The following is a 16,031-nucleotide window of genomic DNA, read 5'->3' on the forward strand; positions in this document are numbered from 1 at the left end:
TGGCATCAAACCGCACATCCACAGCACATCCTAATTCTATGGGAAACAATCCTTGCTTACCGGAGGTGCATGTCAAAGTTCAATAGCTTACCAATATCTTCTTGAGAGTAGGCCAAAAGGAAACAGAAAACCCACATTAAAAAAAGAAGCTTCTTTTCCTAAACATTTTCCTGAAGCTGAAATTGAAATGGAGAGGACGTCAGTTGTCCTCGTCATAATCCTCTTCGTCCTCCCCAACCTGGGACACCAGGGTCTTCACCCTGGAGATGCTGTACGGAGACCTGTTGGAGCTTGTGGTCAGCATTTCACCTGCACCATTGGTCAGGTCACTGGCAGAGAGCCTCGTGCCATTAGACGTGGAACCTGCCATTGTGATGAACATGCCTGCAACAATTGCCTGCACCATTTCTGTCACGTATGGCTCCAGAGCCTTTCGGACCAGACCTCTGGCTTTTTGTTTGTTTGTTTGTTTGTTTGTTTGTTTAAGTTCTGGGATACATGTGCTGAACATGCAGGTTTGTTACATAGGTATACGTGTGCCATGGTGGTTTGCTGCACCTATCAACCCGTCATCTAGGTTTTAAGCCCCGTATACATTAATGCATTAGGTATTTGAGAAGACCAGTTTAAGTGTATCATTAAATAAATAGAGCTTAACTTGGAATATCTTCTTCTTGTGGCTGGCACTGAGGCAAAGAAATGTAATCATCTAGGAATCAGACAAATTATACTTTGAGTTTTGGTAGGATTTGGCAGTAATTTTAAAGATAAGCTTCAAAAAGTCTTGTATTAAGCTCAGTATTAGTATTTAATCCATTTATTTGTTAAAATCTAATATTGTATTCCTGTCTTAAACAGTGACTTTTTTTTCTTGTAGGCTGCATCCCATATCTATCCAAATCCATTTGTTCAAGTGGTACTCAATTCGCTTATTAACAAGTCAAAATCTTCTATGTTCCAAGTCAGAACTTTGAGAGAACTGTTATGGGGCTATACAGATCCATTTTTGAGTTTGGTTCCATACCCTGTTTCTACTAGAGTTGGTATGTTTTATCCTGTAAGTACCAAATATGAATGGCAATATTATTACATTTTAATTGAATTAATTCAATGGCATTGGCAAGGCATAATTTTATAATTTAGCTCATTAGTCTTATTGCTGATCTGGAGATAAATATCCTAACTTTTTAAAAAGTCCCCTTCCCATTGTAGCTTCAGCTTTCCTAGTTAGGAAATTCATCTGAATTTAACAATTAAATTTAAACCTGAAGATCAGATTTAATCAGGTTTCTACTCATTTATAAATATACAATTTGTTTTAAATTAGCTGGTAAGCTAGTCTGTAAATCTTTGAGTGCTGTTTTTGGCTTTTATTTCCCTTTTCACATAATCAAGTTTAATACCATATTTTTATTTGTTTTAAATATACTCCTCACTCCTCCTTTTCTAGACCTCTTACACATTTAATTTTTACTTAAAAGTTAGCCTAATGTTCACATCTCAATACTGATAAGCTAATAGACTTCATTTTAATGGGGTCTGTAAATAAGAATTTTTAGTAGTCCACAATGTCATGAGATGGCAGCTTGAAGATTAAGGAAAATGTGAACTTGGTGGTATACTTCATTACAGCTTAATGTTTTGAATTACAAATAGGATAAGCTAACTATTGAATTGGAAGTTTGACTATGACTTCATTTGGCACTATATGTGAATATTATGTTCTCTAGTTCATTGTTTTACTTTTAGATACTGTTAGGATGACAAGGTTATATATCAATTAGATAAGAATGTAGAAAGCCATAACGAATCAAATTCGTTCTCATTTTAACTCAATACTCATAGCTCTTTCTTTGGCTAATGCTTTAAATTGTGGATGCCTAATTTTTATCATTTTAGTAACCACTTATTAATGGTCATAACATTTAGAATACCCCTATAAATCATTGTTCTTATAGGTTTGTTCAATGTCCCTCACCTCAACATAGTAAGAATAGTGATCAAAATGCCCTCATTGGCTTAATGATGACAAAGAGTGCTAGAGTTCACATCTTGTCAGCTTCTGATATGTAGCTTCTTTGTCTCTGCATCTAGCACTTATTTCTAGGCACCTTTCACAATTTTTTTAAGGCCAATATTTTTTAAAAATGTATTGCAGATGTATTTCAAGTCATATGAGTAACCAGTGATTGAGAAATGTGAAAGTAAGTTATATATTGTATAACTTTGAAAAAATGATTTGTTCTAGAAGCAAATTTTTCCCATACATATATTTTCAGTACAACAATACTGCGGATGGAGTTTATAAAGTTTTCAATGGAAAAGACAGCATAAGTAAAGTTGCCATAATCGACACCTATAAAGGTAAAAGGTAGGTATTCGGGTAAAATGTGCATGTGTGTTACTAGGGTACTCTTAAACAGGAATGGTATTCATTTAACGTCTCATAAGACACAGACACCAAACTATAGAACAGACCTGGTTATAATTCAGCTCTGGAAACTCCTGTTCTGCTAGGTATTAACCCTTTAGTTGTGGCAACTGGTGCGTTCACACCAGTGCATAGCTGCTGACTATCAGCTCCACTTTAGGGTTTGGTTCACCTTTCTGCATAGGTTATGTTACATAAATCCCCAAAGGGACTATTTTTTCATCTCTGCTACATATCCAGCATTATAATACAATTATTCTTACAATTAGGTACCATAAATGAAAAGATTAAAAAAAAAAACTGATTGTCTAGTAGATGGAAACTTTTTTTTTACTTTTTAAATCGAGCAGATCAAATTCTATATTCCAGTGCCATGACCTAAATGTGTCTATAAAGATGGAAGCATGGAAGCTTAATGAATCCAGGCAAGTGCTTTCATGACCTTCCCCCTGCAAACAGTCTTTATCAATGCAAAAATGGAATGAATATTTCAAGTGCAGTTCTACAATGTACATACAAAATGTGAAAATGAAGACTATGCCACTTTTAAAGTGGTAAAATAAAAAATCAGCTTCCTAAGCCATTATTTCCTTATTTTTCCCTAGTTTTGGCCTATTCATCTAAAGAATTTATAATTTATCATAAATGTAAACTAGGAAGAACCCTAATATCAGGGGGAACGAACAAGCTTTCTTCTCCATAAAGTTAACAATTGTGTTTTAGACCAGTTTTTTTCTGAAAAAGAATGAAGTGATCAAAACCAAAAGACACAAAATGTTTTTATGAATCTAAAGTAACCCCTACCTCAAACTGAGTCTATCTAATAATTGCATTTAACAGCTAAAATATTATTAATGGATTACTTTTTCTTCTAAAGAGTCCACAGTTACATATTTTTAAAGAAAAGTCAGTAGACGGAAAAAAACACTTCTAAATATTCATTTAAGAGGAAATCACAGCAATTTTTTATATTGAGACATAACGAACATTTCACTAATATTACAGAGGTGTGGAGGGGAGTTGCAAAGAGCTCCTAATTAGAGTAAGAATTTCACGTCACTTTAAGATTATAAGGTTGATTTAACTCATGGCAAGACTGAACATGATTAACCACTTATTTTGTTTAAAAAGTATGCAATGGCTTGTCTTGACATGTCACTGTTAGGAGTAGAAAAAAAGTTTTTCCATCACCAAAAAGGTGAGGATGCAGGGGAACTATTACTATTGTTTTTATCACTTTCAGATATATATAGCTTATTTAAACAACAAAGTATAGATTAATAAACTCTTTCCTACTTTAATGTTAGTCCATGTGAGAATTAAAGGGGGGAAGGGGCAGGAATATAAATCAATCATCTACATGTTTTAAATGTTTGCTGATCCAAACATCAACTTCTTTCTTTCCTCTTCCCTGCTTCTCTCTTCTGTCTGCCTTATACTGAGTTTACTTCAGTTACTCATTTAACACTTTCCATCTATTCATTCTGAACACTTATGCTACTGAGCGAGTAATTCATGTATCCCATTGGGAAAAAAAATTCTCCCCTAAGTAGAGATTTAAGTTTCTGATAAATGTTTTTAATTTTTTCCCTATTCCAAGATGTTTCTAATTAACACCTGGCAGTTTTTATTTTATGATCTGGCCACCTAATGGCATCAGGTACATTGCAATAAGATAAAAGGTTCAAACAAAACATGAACAGAATTAAACATTTCTTAAACTTAGTATTGTCACATTTAAAAGCATCATATTAACAGAAGTATTGAATTATAATAGAAAAAGTAATGTAAGAAAGGTATTCTTTAAATGAGAATGTTTATTCATTGTCTTTTTCTATTCTTAAGGAATCTCTCCTATTGGGAAAGTTATTGCGACATGATTAATGGTACAGGTAAGAATATTTGTTTTGTGGTCGTCACAGTGAATCCACCTCCCTTTCCCACAAATCCACCATTATACTGACAGTGTTCTGAAAGTTGAGGGTGTGTGTTTACTTGCCTTTATATCCCCACAACATAATTCAGAGTCCCTATTTGTATATAGGCTTAGTAAATGTGTGTTCAATGTAATGGGATTTGTGAAGATTAATCATAAAAAATTAGCTCTTACTGCATGACTCAGAGAAATGTTTGCTTTGAAAAAACTTAACTGTCATCCTGGCAACAGAAGTAAATGGTAAAAAAAACAACAAAAAACACTTTACTTTTCCAATCTTTTATAAATAGTATACAGATAAGTTAGAATTGAAAGAATAAAAAAAAGTTAATTACAAAAGAGAAAACATATCTAAGCAAGGCTTATAGCTGAGATAGAATAAAGTTGCAAGACAGAAACATCCATTTTTGGGTAAGGTGGTCAGAATAAGAGAGAAAACAAAAACAAGGTCAGATGTCTTCTTAACTATGAAAAATATATGTAAAAAATGAGCATTCCAAATTAGAATTGGGAAAAAGAGCTATAAACTTAGATTTAGGGTATGGTTAGATCAGGTTTATTCTCCTTCAGGATAAGCAAAGTACAGATATGCCTATTAGTTTAAGAATTAAGATTTTTAAAACGCAATGGGAGGCTGGTCATGGTGGCTCACGCCTATAATCCCAGCACTTTGGGAGACGAAGGTGGGTGGATTGCTTGTGCCCAGGAGGTTGGGACCAGCCTGGGCAACATGGCAAAAATCCCATCCTTACAAAAAAATACAAATATTAGCTGGGCATGGTGGTGCATGCCTATAGTTCCAGCTACTTCGGAAGCTGAGGCAGGAGGATCACTTGATTCCAGGAGGTGGAGGCTGCAATGAACTATAATTGTGCCTCTGCACTCTAATCTGGGCAACAGTGTGAGACCCTGTCTCAAAAAGAAAAAAAAAAGGAAAAAGTGGTGGGAATCAAATATCATGAATTAATATCAGAGGCAAGCTTTCAACTACTAGGAAACAAAAGCACGAAGTTCACAAAATTAGGGAATATCCCATAAAGATAAAGACAGTTAAGTAAAAATGAAGCACAGAGAATGTTTTCTTTGCCAAAGGTATGATTATTGACTTCCTATGCATATTTATTTCTATCATTGCCTGGTAGGGAAAAAAAAAAAAAAAAAAACACAGCAAAAACACTGTTGAATTTGCTTTGCAGGAGTTTTGTTTTGTTTTGTTTTGTTTTCTGAAATGGAACCTGGCTCTGTCACCAGGCTGGAGTGCAGTGGTGCGATCTCGGCTCACTGCAACCTCCACCTCCTAGGTTCAAGTGATTCTCCTGTCTCAGCCTCCCAAGTAGCTGGTACTACAAGAACCTGCCACCACGCCCAACTAATTTTTGTTATTTTCAGTAGAGACAGGGTTTCACCATGTTGGCCAGGATGGTCTTGATCTCTTGACCTTGTGATCCATCCCCCTTGGCCTCCCAAAGTGCTGTGATTACAGGCTAGAGCCACCGTGACCAGCCAAGGTTTTGCAGGGTTTTAAGCCATAAGAGTGGGTAAAGAAGTTATTTTCTAAGTAAAGCATTTCTGGAAATAAATTTTCAAGTCCTCAATACTACCAATGCTAGTAGTTGTATAAGCAGAATACTTAGTCCTTAGATGCAGAGATAAATATACTGTGTTACTCCTAGTGAAGGATTCTTTATGGGTTTAAGGGGTGAAATCTTTAAAAAGAGGATTCATTGACAATAATATAAATGCATGAGCATCAGGCATGATGTTAAAAATATCTAGGGTGAAAATAGACCTGAAACAAACTAGGAAAAGAGGGAATTTGGACAGAGCAGGGGATGATCCCTGTGAGAGAGATTCTTGCTTATGGCACCAGGGAAAAGAAAGTAATAAAACAGTAAGGTTCTAATGTGTTTTCATCATAATTTAGAAGTGCATCCTCTTTACCTTCTTCAGTAAGTTTGAAAAGACTTAAAATGGAAGTATTGGTATACATTTAGAATGTTTATTTTGGGCGGTGGGGGGAAGCTCTGCACATAATCTTCAATGATATTTTAGATAATGATCTTAAAAGTTTTTCAATGTATTTTTCTTTAATTATTAAGGAAATGGGAAAGCAGGTGTTGGCAATGTCCATATGGGGGCTTATATTTCACTTGTCACAAGAGTGTAAAGTAATGAAAATAAGGTCGCAAGGTTGACACACTTGCCAGAGAAAGAACCTGCAATGCATAATTGAAGATGAGACTTACCATTTAAAATTTATTCAATGATGACTCATATTAGTGATATTCATGTGAGAAGTACATGGAGGAGTTAACTAATTATTTCTTCATATATCCAATGTTTGCCATGGATCATAGTTGTAGCAAAAAGTAAATTCAATAAATGACTTTTTTTATATACTTTCAAAGCATTTGAAGTTCTGTTTAGTGAGAGAACTTTAGTAAGTATTTTTAGAAGTATTCATCAGCCATAGGGCCAATGAAAAACAAAATCACTACAAATAAGAAATGTGGACATAGCAGGAGTTCCAAATGAACTTCCCTGGAAGAAAAGTGCCACTCTGCTGGTGGGGTGGGGCATTTCAAAAAACAAACACAATGTTAGCCTTGACATTTCATTTTATGTTTAAGTTTCTTTTATTTTGTACCATTAAATATGTATAGTATGTAGATTTGTTGTTGACTATAGCAGCCCCTAGCCATGTGTAACTGTTAAGGACTCAAAATACGGCTAGTATGATTTGAAATGTGCTGTAAATATAAAATGCACCGTGGATTTTCAGATTTTAAGAATTTAAAATATTTTATAATGCTTACATGTTAAAATATTTTGAATATTAATAAGTTAAATAAAATAGCATTTGGTTTTGTTTTGTTTGAGACAAAGTTGTCCACTTGTTGCCCAGGCTGGAGTGCAATGGCACAATCTTGGCTCACTGTAACCTCCGCCTCTTGGGTGCAAGCAATTATCCTGCCTCAGCCTCCCAAGTAGCTGGGATTACAAGTGCCCACCACCACACCCGGCTAATTTTGTGTATTTTTAGTAGAGATGGGGTTTTACCATGTTGGCCAGGCTGGTCTTGAACTCCTGACCTCAGGTGATCCACCCGCCTTGGCCTTCCAAACTGCTGGGCTTACAGGCTTGACTCACCGTGCCTGGCCGGTTATTTCTTTTTACCTTTTAAAAATGTTGCTGCTAGATAAATAACTTAGGTAGTTTGCATTATATTTCTATTGACTACACTGGAGGAGAGATTTCTAGGTTTTTTTCTAGAACACATATTACATCTAATCATTTGCCACTCGAATTTTAAACAGATGCAGCCTCGTTTCCACCTTTTGTTGAGAAGAGCCAGGTATTGCAGTTCTTTTCTTCCGACATTTGCAGGTAAGAGAAAAACTGAAGTATGTCTGAGTCAGACCCCAGGTGACAAAATGCAGACCAAGAAACTTTATTATTTTTCTCAAATAATGATTAAACACAGCATAGAAAATTCATAATGTTCATTAACTCTGCAAAATATTCTTCTATATCCTCCAATTTTTAATAGCGTAAATCATTTTTTTGCTATTTCTATCTAAGCAAGAACCATTTTGCCTTTTTGAAACTAAACTAGTAGTCTAATAACAATGAAGTCCAGAAGAGTAAGTCCAGTCTTTCTAAAGACATACAGAGAAGATGATGCAGATGTAACAGAACTGTGTTCATGTGCTCTGCTCAAATTTGTGGGGCCCAGTAGATAACCCACGAACACTGGAGCCTTTACCACTACCCTCGAGCCCAAGCTCTGTCCCTAAAGACTGTATGATGGTGGGTAAGCATTTAACATCTCGGATTTTTTTTCTTATCTGTAAAATTTAAGACAGCAGTATTTCTTCATATAGGTGTATCTGAGGATTAGAAAAAAAATGTGTATTGAACCCTATGGTTCTATACAAGTAGACACTTGGTAAATGATGGAAATGTACCAGGTATATATCCAGCATGTATATGCACACACTCCAGTGAGTGGTCTTTCTCTCCATCACTAGTTAAGCTGTGAAAGAAGCTTTATTTCATTTAAACTGATCACAAATAAAGTATTTGAAAGAAGTGCTATAAATATTTACTAACTTTGGTATAAATAAACATGGTACTTCACAAACAAGAATAGTTCATACTTGGGTATTGAGTTCTAGTATGTGTTAAAATTTCCCAATCACTTCTTTTTCTAAGAATGAAACAAGAATTTAAGAGAGTGTATGATGTTTGTAAGGTAAAGCAAGAATAAGAAAAAATGAATCTCCAGAATGTAAGTTCAGGTTCCTGGAATGCAGCTCTTTTTTCTCTGTATTTAGGTCAATCTATGCTGTATTTGAATCCGACGTTAATCTGAAAGGAATTCCTGTGTATAGATTTGTTCTTCCATCCAAGGCCTTTGCCTCTCCAGTTCAAAACCCAGACAACCATTGTTTCTGCACAGAAAAAATTATCTCAAAAAATTGTACATCATATGGTGTGCTAGACATCAGCAAATGCAAAGAAGGTGAGTAAATATCCTCAGCAGCACAGTCCATATCATAATTTGTGATATTCTTTAAAATGAGACCTTTACCACAATCCCTTTGCAAGCAAAATTTAAAATTAAAGTAAGAAAGTAATTAGGGCAGAATGGTGGCAGAAAATTTTAGTGCTGATTTTGTATTTTGGGAAGGTCCCAAATATGTGTTTCAGTGTTACAAAATTTAGTTAAAACCACACCAGCATTTCCTTGTGGCTGCTTTTAGATTTAGGGTGAAATGAAAATAATTCCGAGAACACTTTGCGCATCCTGTTATCCATCTGTCATTGTTCTAACTTTTTTCACTAGAAAATGGTACAGGTAAATGTATTTTCAGTATGTATCTAAAGCTAGAGTTAAACATAAAATTTGAAGACTAGCTTATACTGTACATATTTATCATACTAACATGGGTGTGGAGGAAGAAAAAAAAACTACTGTTAAATAAATTCTTAGTCCCTAGACATATTACTGCCTGAAAGCTGAACATGTATAGTTGAAACTTTGGGTTCATCAACAAAACTTTACATATCGAAAATTAATACTGAAGGGGTTTACAGTAGAAATCAACTGACATAATTCTTCCCCACCCATGTTAAAAACCAAATATGTATTTTTTTTTAATTTAAGAAGTTTTAGTTTTGTGGAAATATTTTTTGAGTTATACATGAAATGAAGGAACCTATTAATTCCAATTGACTCTTAAAACTCGTCTTCAGGGAAACCTGTGTACATTTCACTTCCTCATTTTCTATATGCAAGTCCTGACGTTTCAGAAACTATTGATGGATTAAACCCAAATGAAGAAGAACATAGGACATACTTGGATATTGAACCTGTAAGAAAACACATTATTGATCTGATTTGGTTGCTATTTTAAACAATACAATTGAAATAAAAATAATCTTGGAGATAACACTAATCATAGTTATTGAATCACATTATTTTAAGTTACTGAAACTTACGTTGATTTTTTCCTATTGTTGTTTATGAAGTGATTCTAATTGGCTTAAAATATTTATATAAAATTATGCTTATATGAGGAGTTATTGTATATTATGTAAAATTCAAAGAGTGAGTGTATGTGAATTTGACTATACTTTTTGTTAAAATGTATAAAATTGTTATAGCACAACAGTTTTAATCTTTATTTTTGTATTTTCCTTTTCAAAAAGTAAATGAAATTCTAGAATTTTACTAGTCATGTTTTAGTTTAAACAATGACACAAGTAGTATTATAACTAATGATACATGGATTCTAACAGCATATATATTTGACTAGGAATTATCTGAGATCTTATATTTTGTTGTTGATTTCTTTAAACCATTTCAAGTAAATCACAAATCTAACTAAAACCTTGACATTCGATTGGGCAAATAAATTGTGTATCTATATGGATGCGTGTGTATATAAATATAACTATATAGAGAGTTTTAAAAGTTTCAAGTAGTCCTGTTTGACCTTAAGTTACTACCTTCTCTTCTGCTGTAAGAAAAATAAGTTTTGAATAGTATAAAAGAATGTTTTAAAAAGTTGGTAATTATTTAGTTGTTCTCTTTTTAGATAACTGGATTCACTTTACAATTTGCAAAACGGCTGCAGGTCAACCTATTGGTCAAGCCATCAAACAAAATTCAGTGAGTCTCTTGAAAATGGTTATTTTGATAAAATCTGTAGTATCTTCTTGTAAGAACATGAGTAAATCTATGTAAGTAAGTGGAAAGAACATCCAATATCATTATTAAATGCTTATGACAAATTTCACCTATACCTTAGTACCATATCTTGTGTTTATTGAAATGGTACTTGCACAGATTTTGGAATAGTTTTATTTGAGCGTTTGATAGCATCTCTCATTTTGTTAGCTGCCCAAAAATTTCTATGACAATAATTGTTGGAATTCATATTTTAGTTCCCCGAGAATTTATTGAAAGGGAAAATCCACACTTGGGAAAAAAATCAATGTGATTAGAAGACACATAAGAGCAAAGGAAGTAAAAAACAACTATATTAAAATGTGCATGAGTCATTACAGGAACAAGACCAAATTAGCAACAGCAACTAATTTCTGAACATTTATTTTAAAGTTTGTTATGTATAAATATTAGTTTATATGTTCATAATTATTTTCAATGTATATTACAGAGTATTAAAGCGTCTGAAGAGGAACTATATTGTGCCTATTCTTTGGCTTAACGAGGTTTGTATTTTCAGCTGTTAGTTATTAAAACAATAAACAAGCTCTTGATGTTTCAAAAGAATGTATAGTATTTAAAGCTATATGTATTTCCATTTCCCATATGGACGAGTAGACATTTATTAAACCTATTTGAGATAACCTAATTGCACAAAAATATCAAGTTTGCATTAGTTTTCAGGTTTTAGAAAACATTTCCTATAAGATTTTCTTCAAAAATTCATCTATTAAACATGTTTTCTTGTTGTAACATTTGTCTTAAGATAGTCTATCCTATTGCCTGACAAGGGATTTTTAGTATAAATCCGTGCATTGATTAGCTATAAAGTAGGAAAAGCATTGAATAAGTCTTTGGAGCAAGTGGAACTGGTGACCCTTTGTCATGGGGAAACACCCATTGGGAAATCATTCTGAGATCATTCTGAAGAGGGCTACACCCTATCTGGCACTTAATTGCCTTTCTTGACTTGCAAAATTCCATTGACTTGTCTTGTAGACACTGATGACTAACACCAGTAGAGGTGTTAGAAAAAAGGGTGATAGGCAATTGAAGGGTTTGAATATTTTGTTTTACTAATATACCCAAATAATGTTGATTATTAACTTGATTACAGACTGGGACCATTGGTGATGAGAAGGCAAAGATGTTCAGAAGTCAAGTAACTGGAAAAATAAACCTCCTTGGCCTGATAGAAATGATCTTACTCAGTGTTGGTGTGGTGATGTTTGTTGCTTTTATGATTTCATATTGTGCATGCAGATCAAAAACAATAAAATAAGTAAGTACATACCCAAAAATATTGCTTCAATAATATTAGCTTATATATTGTTTTCATTTTATCAAAGAGAAGTTATATATTAGGCCATATATATTTCTAGACATGTCTAGCCAATAATCATTTTTAAATATAAATAAACCTATAAATATTATCAAGCAGATCACTAAAGTATACCTTTAATTCTGGGAGAAATGAGATAAAAGATGTATTTGTGACCATTGTAACATTAGCACAAATATAGCACTTGTGCAAAACTTGTCCAAAATTGACTGGTTCATTTCTCAATTATATAGCTAGTTATATATTAAATTATCTGATATTTAAAAATAATTGACTAGGAAATGGTTTCATAAGAACAGGATTGCTGCATGTAGACATGCTGGCCATGCATTTTCCAAATCCAGAAAAGTCCTGAACGAAAATTTGAATATAATAGTATCAGGAAATAGAGGAAAATAGTCTTTGACATAGTAAAACCAAGTACTCAGAGTTTAGAGGAAAAAAGAGATGTGTACAAGAGTTCTGGCAGAATTGTAGAGAGACTTTAGGCCTCTGTGCTTCAGATATTATTGTCCATGCACTCTTATACATAAAATGGAAAACCTTTTTTTATTTATCGCAGGTAGCATTTGTGTCGCCTGTGGGGGAGAATTTTTTACTTTCTCTCTATTTTTCTTCACCTCAAGGCAATGTAAATTAAAGCAGTATATGTGCTATAATAACTTATTTAGTTGTTTACTATGTGCCAGTACATGCTAAAGATTCTATATCTCATCTAATCCCTAATACAATTTCATGATTTTCCAATAGCCTGGATTCATCGGCATCCATTCTATCTTCTAGAGGTTTTCCATGAAATTATAAATTTGAATTGTCTATTACCAAAGCATAAATCAGTTAAAGTGGAATCTGGGGACCCGTAATTTCCTTTTGTGAGATTGAGAGCTTGTGTTTGAGAAGGCAACCTAATATTTGGTTCTAATCACTTCTACTACTATTTAGTCACCAAAAAGACAATAATTCTGCCTCCAAACTATTTGGACAGAATGTCTTCAAAATGCTAGCCTAAAATATTCACATTATAAAACATTAAATATTACCTTCAATACCTGTCATTAGCCTACTGACAAATTATGACTAAACAAAGGTATTTGTATGACTATGTAATTCAAGAGATCATCCACTGAAAAGTAAAACAAAATAACAAAAAAACTTGTCCTAATGGGAAAGCATACTTAATAAAAGGAAATGCAGAAGTCATAAACATGTTTTGTAAGTATTCAGAATTAAAATTATGTGATACATTTTTATGATTGCTTAATGATTCTTGGATGTCAGATTCCTTGGGTCTATTTATAGCTAAACTATAATGAAAAATTCAAGGCTTGCTGGAGCAACTTTGTCAATGAATATATTAGTTTTGCTTATATATTTGATTTTTATAAGGAAAAATTACTGCCCTTTTTTTACAAGCAGAGAATAAACTGTTGATTACTTGATTTACTAGATTTAGAAGAATCACAAAAGATGTAGATTTTCTTAAGCAAAGTTCAGCTTTTAATATCATAAAAATTATATCTTTGGGCAGATTTGTGAACAATAGGAACAAGTAAGAAGACGGGTATGCAAGAAGGAGCAAAGTGTAAGATGGTGGAGCTAATGTGTGGTTTCACTCAGGGGGTCACAAGGAAAATAACCCAATGGTCCTTTGGAAAGTAGTACATATACCTTTACATGGAAGTTGGTCTGAAGGGTGTGGAAATGCTGGTCCAAGACAGATGTACTTCTAGCTACCATTCCTTGTCTCGTGTGTGCTGGTCTTGAGGGTTGAGAAGCACCCTTTTTATGTGCCTTTCTGGAATAGGAATGTGTTTTGCCTTATTGGTGAAGCCCATTAGAGAACTTCTCTCTGCAGCTAGAGAAATTGAACTGATTAATAAAAAGTATGATATCTCAGATAGAAAATTTAAGTATTATTCGTTGTAATATTCCACTGCTTTCTGATTAGTAATATTTCCTCCACTTTACAGGCAGCAAATGATTCTTCACATTTATGCACCAGCTACGTCATGACCCTGGGTAATACCGACCTACAGGATGAAAATTGGATATGCTTGACTTTTACAAAGCACATCTTATCTTTTAGTTGAAGAAATGGTGGCACTATTTCTTTTTTTGTATTAAGCAACTGCACATTTCAAAAGGATTATTGAGATGTTATGAAAATCTCTACCTTGCACAAAAATCTCCAGCAGCTTTTAAAATTCATCATTTCCACAACTGAATTGATTTCCATTTCTACAGACCTGGCTCAAGCACAAACCAGTTTCTCTGTGTTGTTCTGATTCAATAATTGGTTTCTGGGTGGCCAATTCAGAAGAGTGGACATTCTCAACAAATCCTAGGCCCTGCATTCCTGTCATCCTCATCCAGGGGAAAACACCATCATCCTTCAATTGCAAGTCTCCAGGACCATCAGCATATTGCATTTCATGCACACCAAATATTTTGAAAGACATTTATAAATAATTCGCTTATGACTCACATTTCTCTATGAATTCCTTCATACAGCAAGTATAACTCTTTTCTTTATGGGCTTATATATTTTGTCACTGATCATGCAAATGGACAACATTTTAGCACACTTTAGCTATTCATATTTTAAGGACTTTTATTCTCTGTTCTGCAACTCTTCTGGAAATAGAGTAAATTTTGCTGTTTTTTGTACTCAGTTGCAACTTATGCTTGGCATCTTCAGAATGCTTTTCTAGCATTAAGAGATGTAAATGATAAAGGAATTATTGTATGAAATATTACAAAGAGTAGAATATGCGTTGTTATTCATTGTAATATTTTTTGCATCATAATCGCCTCATAAAGACTGGTTTCAACCATTAAAAAATGTTCTTCCTTACATTCCTGTGCGTTTTCTAGTTCCTGTTGTATCATAAAATGTTTATCCTCATTTTCTGTCCGAAGTATATTTTATCTGAATCCACATTTCTTTATAAATCCATAGTTCTTGCTGAAATATGCTTTCTAAATTTTGACCACTGTAGGCTAATTTTTTAAGTTAATTGAAGAACAAAAAAGACATTTGGTTTCATCCTTTACAGCAGTAGGACAATTGTAAGGGTTTTTGCTCTTTCATAAGGAGACACATTAATAGGTAACCCTGCTTTCTTTAGCAGGGATTCACTTATTTCTGAGAGCGTTAGTCCTCCTAAAAAGAAAGGGAGGACAAATCAAATTCTATCTTGTGTTTTACCCACAGAAGGATACAGGACAAAGGAGTAGTAACTGGCCTGTTTGGATACTAAAATTGAAAATAACTTAGCCTCCCTATGAAAGCTGCCAGGGTAAATGCTGAACATTCCTTTGGAAAAGCCACAAACCAAGATTCTACCTGTTTGGAAAGATCTTTTGAATCTCTGAAGGCGCTTAAAGCATAGTTAGTGCCTCTCCTTTTAACTGGGAGGATAAAAGTATCTGTCCAAGATATTAATATGTAAGATAACATTGTAGACATGTTATTCTGATAATACAAGTTTTATTTGTATTAGAATATTAGGATATTTGTGGATATTTCCATCTAATATAAAGTTTTTTTTAATCATCAAGACATGTAGGGCTGAGTTATATAATGTAGAAACTTCTACAGATAATTGGATGAGAATATACATATTGACCTGTATATTATGACTAATCATTACTCAGATCTTAATACAGGGATGATCTAATAGCATTTAGATATCAGAAAAGGTTTTGACCTATATATCTTTAATATTGTTTGAATACATGTATAATCTTTATCATTCCTCATTGTTTCATTTCTCAAATTCTGTAAAAGGAATACAAGAGGAAAGAATTCATACACAAAGACAATGAGATTAAAAATATGCAGTAGGAAAAACAATTACTTAAAGAAGGGGAGGTTTTTTTACATGAAATCTGGGGTTTGGAAATGTATGTGTGCACACGCATGTGCACTGTGGTGGGAGTGGGGCAATTTGGGGAATATGTTACATGTGTGACTTTGTTTTGCCCTGGTGAAGTGAATGTTGTTCAGAAAGGGTAAATGTTTGGACACTTGCAATTGTTCATGGATGAATTTATATATTTTAGTCTTAGAAAAATTGTACCCTTT

The 16,031-nt window shown here is 33.6% G+C and overlaps 1 protein-coding gene and 1 long non-coding RNA gene across 8 annotated transcripts in view; one reads left to right on the forward strand and one right to left on the reverse strand.

The window, feature by feature from the left end:
• The window catches only part of LOC103883116, a 35,131-nt gene extending 34,376 nt beyond the window's left edge, over positions 1-755 (reverse strand). For all 3 annotated transcript variants that reach the window (XR_004183190.1, XR_001901073.2, XR_645223.3), the window contains exon 1: positions 92-755. This is a non-coding gene — a long non-coding RNA (uncharacterized LOC103883116). The remainder of the gene's footprint in view (positions 1-91) is intronic.
• Positions 1-14,800, forward strand: part of CD36 (CD36 molecule) — a 77,166-nt gene extending 62,366 nt beyond the window's left edge. For all 5 annotated transcript variants that reach the window (XM_003896398.3, XM_009203546.4, XM_009203545.4 and 2 more), the window contains 10 exons: positions 878-1,057; positions 2,280-2,371; positions 4,277-4,323; positions 7,685-7,754; positions 8,705-8,892; positions 9,627-9,745; positions 10,472-10,545; positions 11,054-11,108; positions 11,720-11,884; positions 13,915-14,800. In XM_003896398.3, the coding sequence (XP_003896447.1) occupies positions 878-1,057; positions 2,280-2,371; positions 4,277-4,323; positions 7,685-7,754; positions 8,705-8,892; positions 9,627-9,745; positions 10,472-10,545; positions 11,054-11,108; positions 11,720-11,884 (990 nt within the window). In that variant the 3' untranslated portion in view covers positions 13,915-14,800. The remainder of the gene's footprint in view (positions 1-877; positions 1,058-2,279; positions 2,372-4,276; positions 4,324-7,684; positions 7,755-8,704; positions 8,893-9,626; positions 9,746-10,471; positions 10,546-11,053; positions 11,109-11,719; positions 11,885-13,914) is intronic.
• The last annotated feature ends 1,231 nt before the right edge of the window (positions 14,801-16,031 follow it).

Source organism: Papio anubis, chromosome 4 (assembly GCF_008728515.1).
Source record: "Papio anubis isolate 15944 chromosome 4, Panubis1.0, whole genome shotgun sequence".
In the NCBI taxonomy this organism is placed as follows: domain Eukaryota; kingdom Metazoa; phylum Chordata; class Mammalia; order Primates; family Cercopithecidae; genus Papio; species Papio anubis.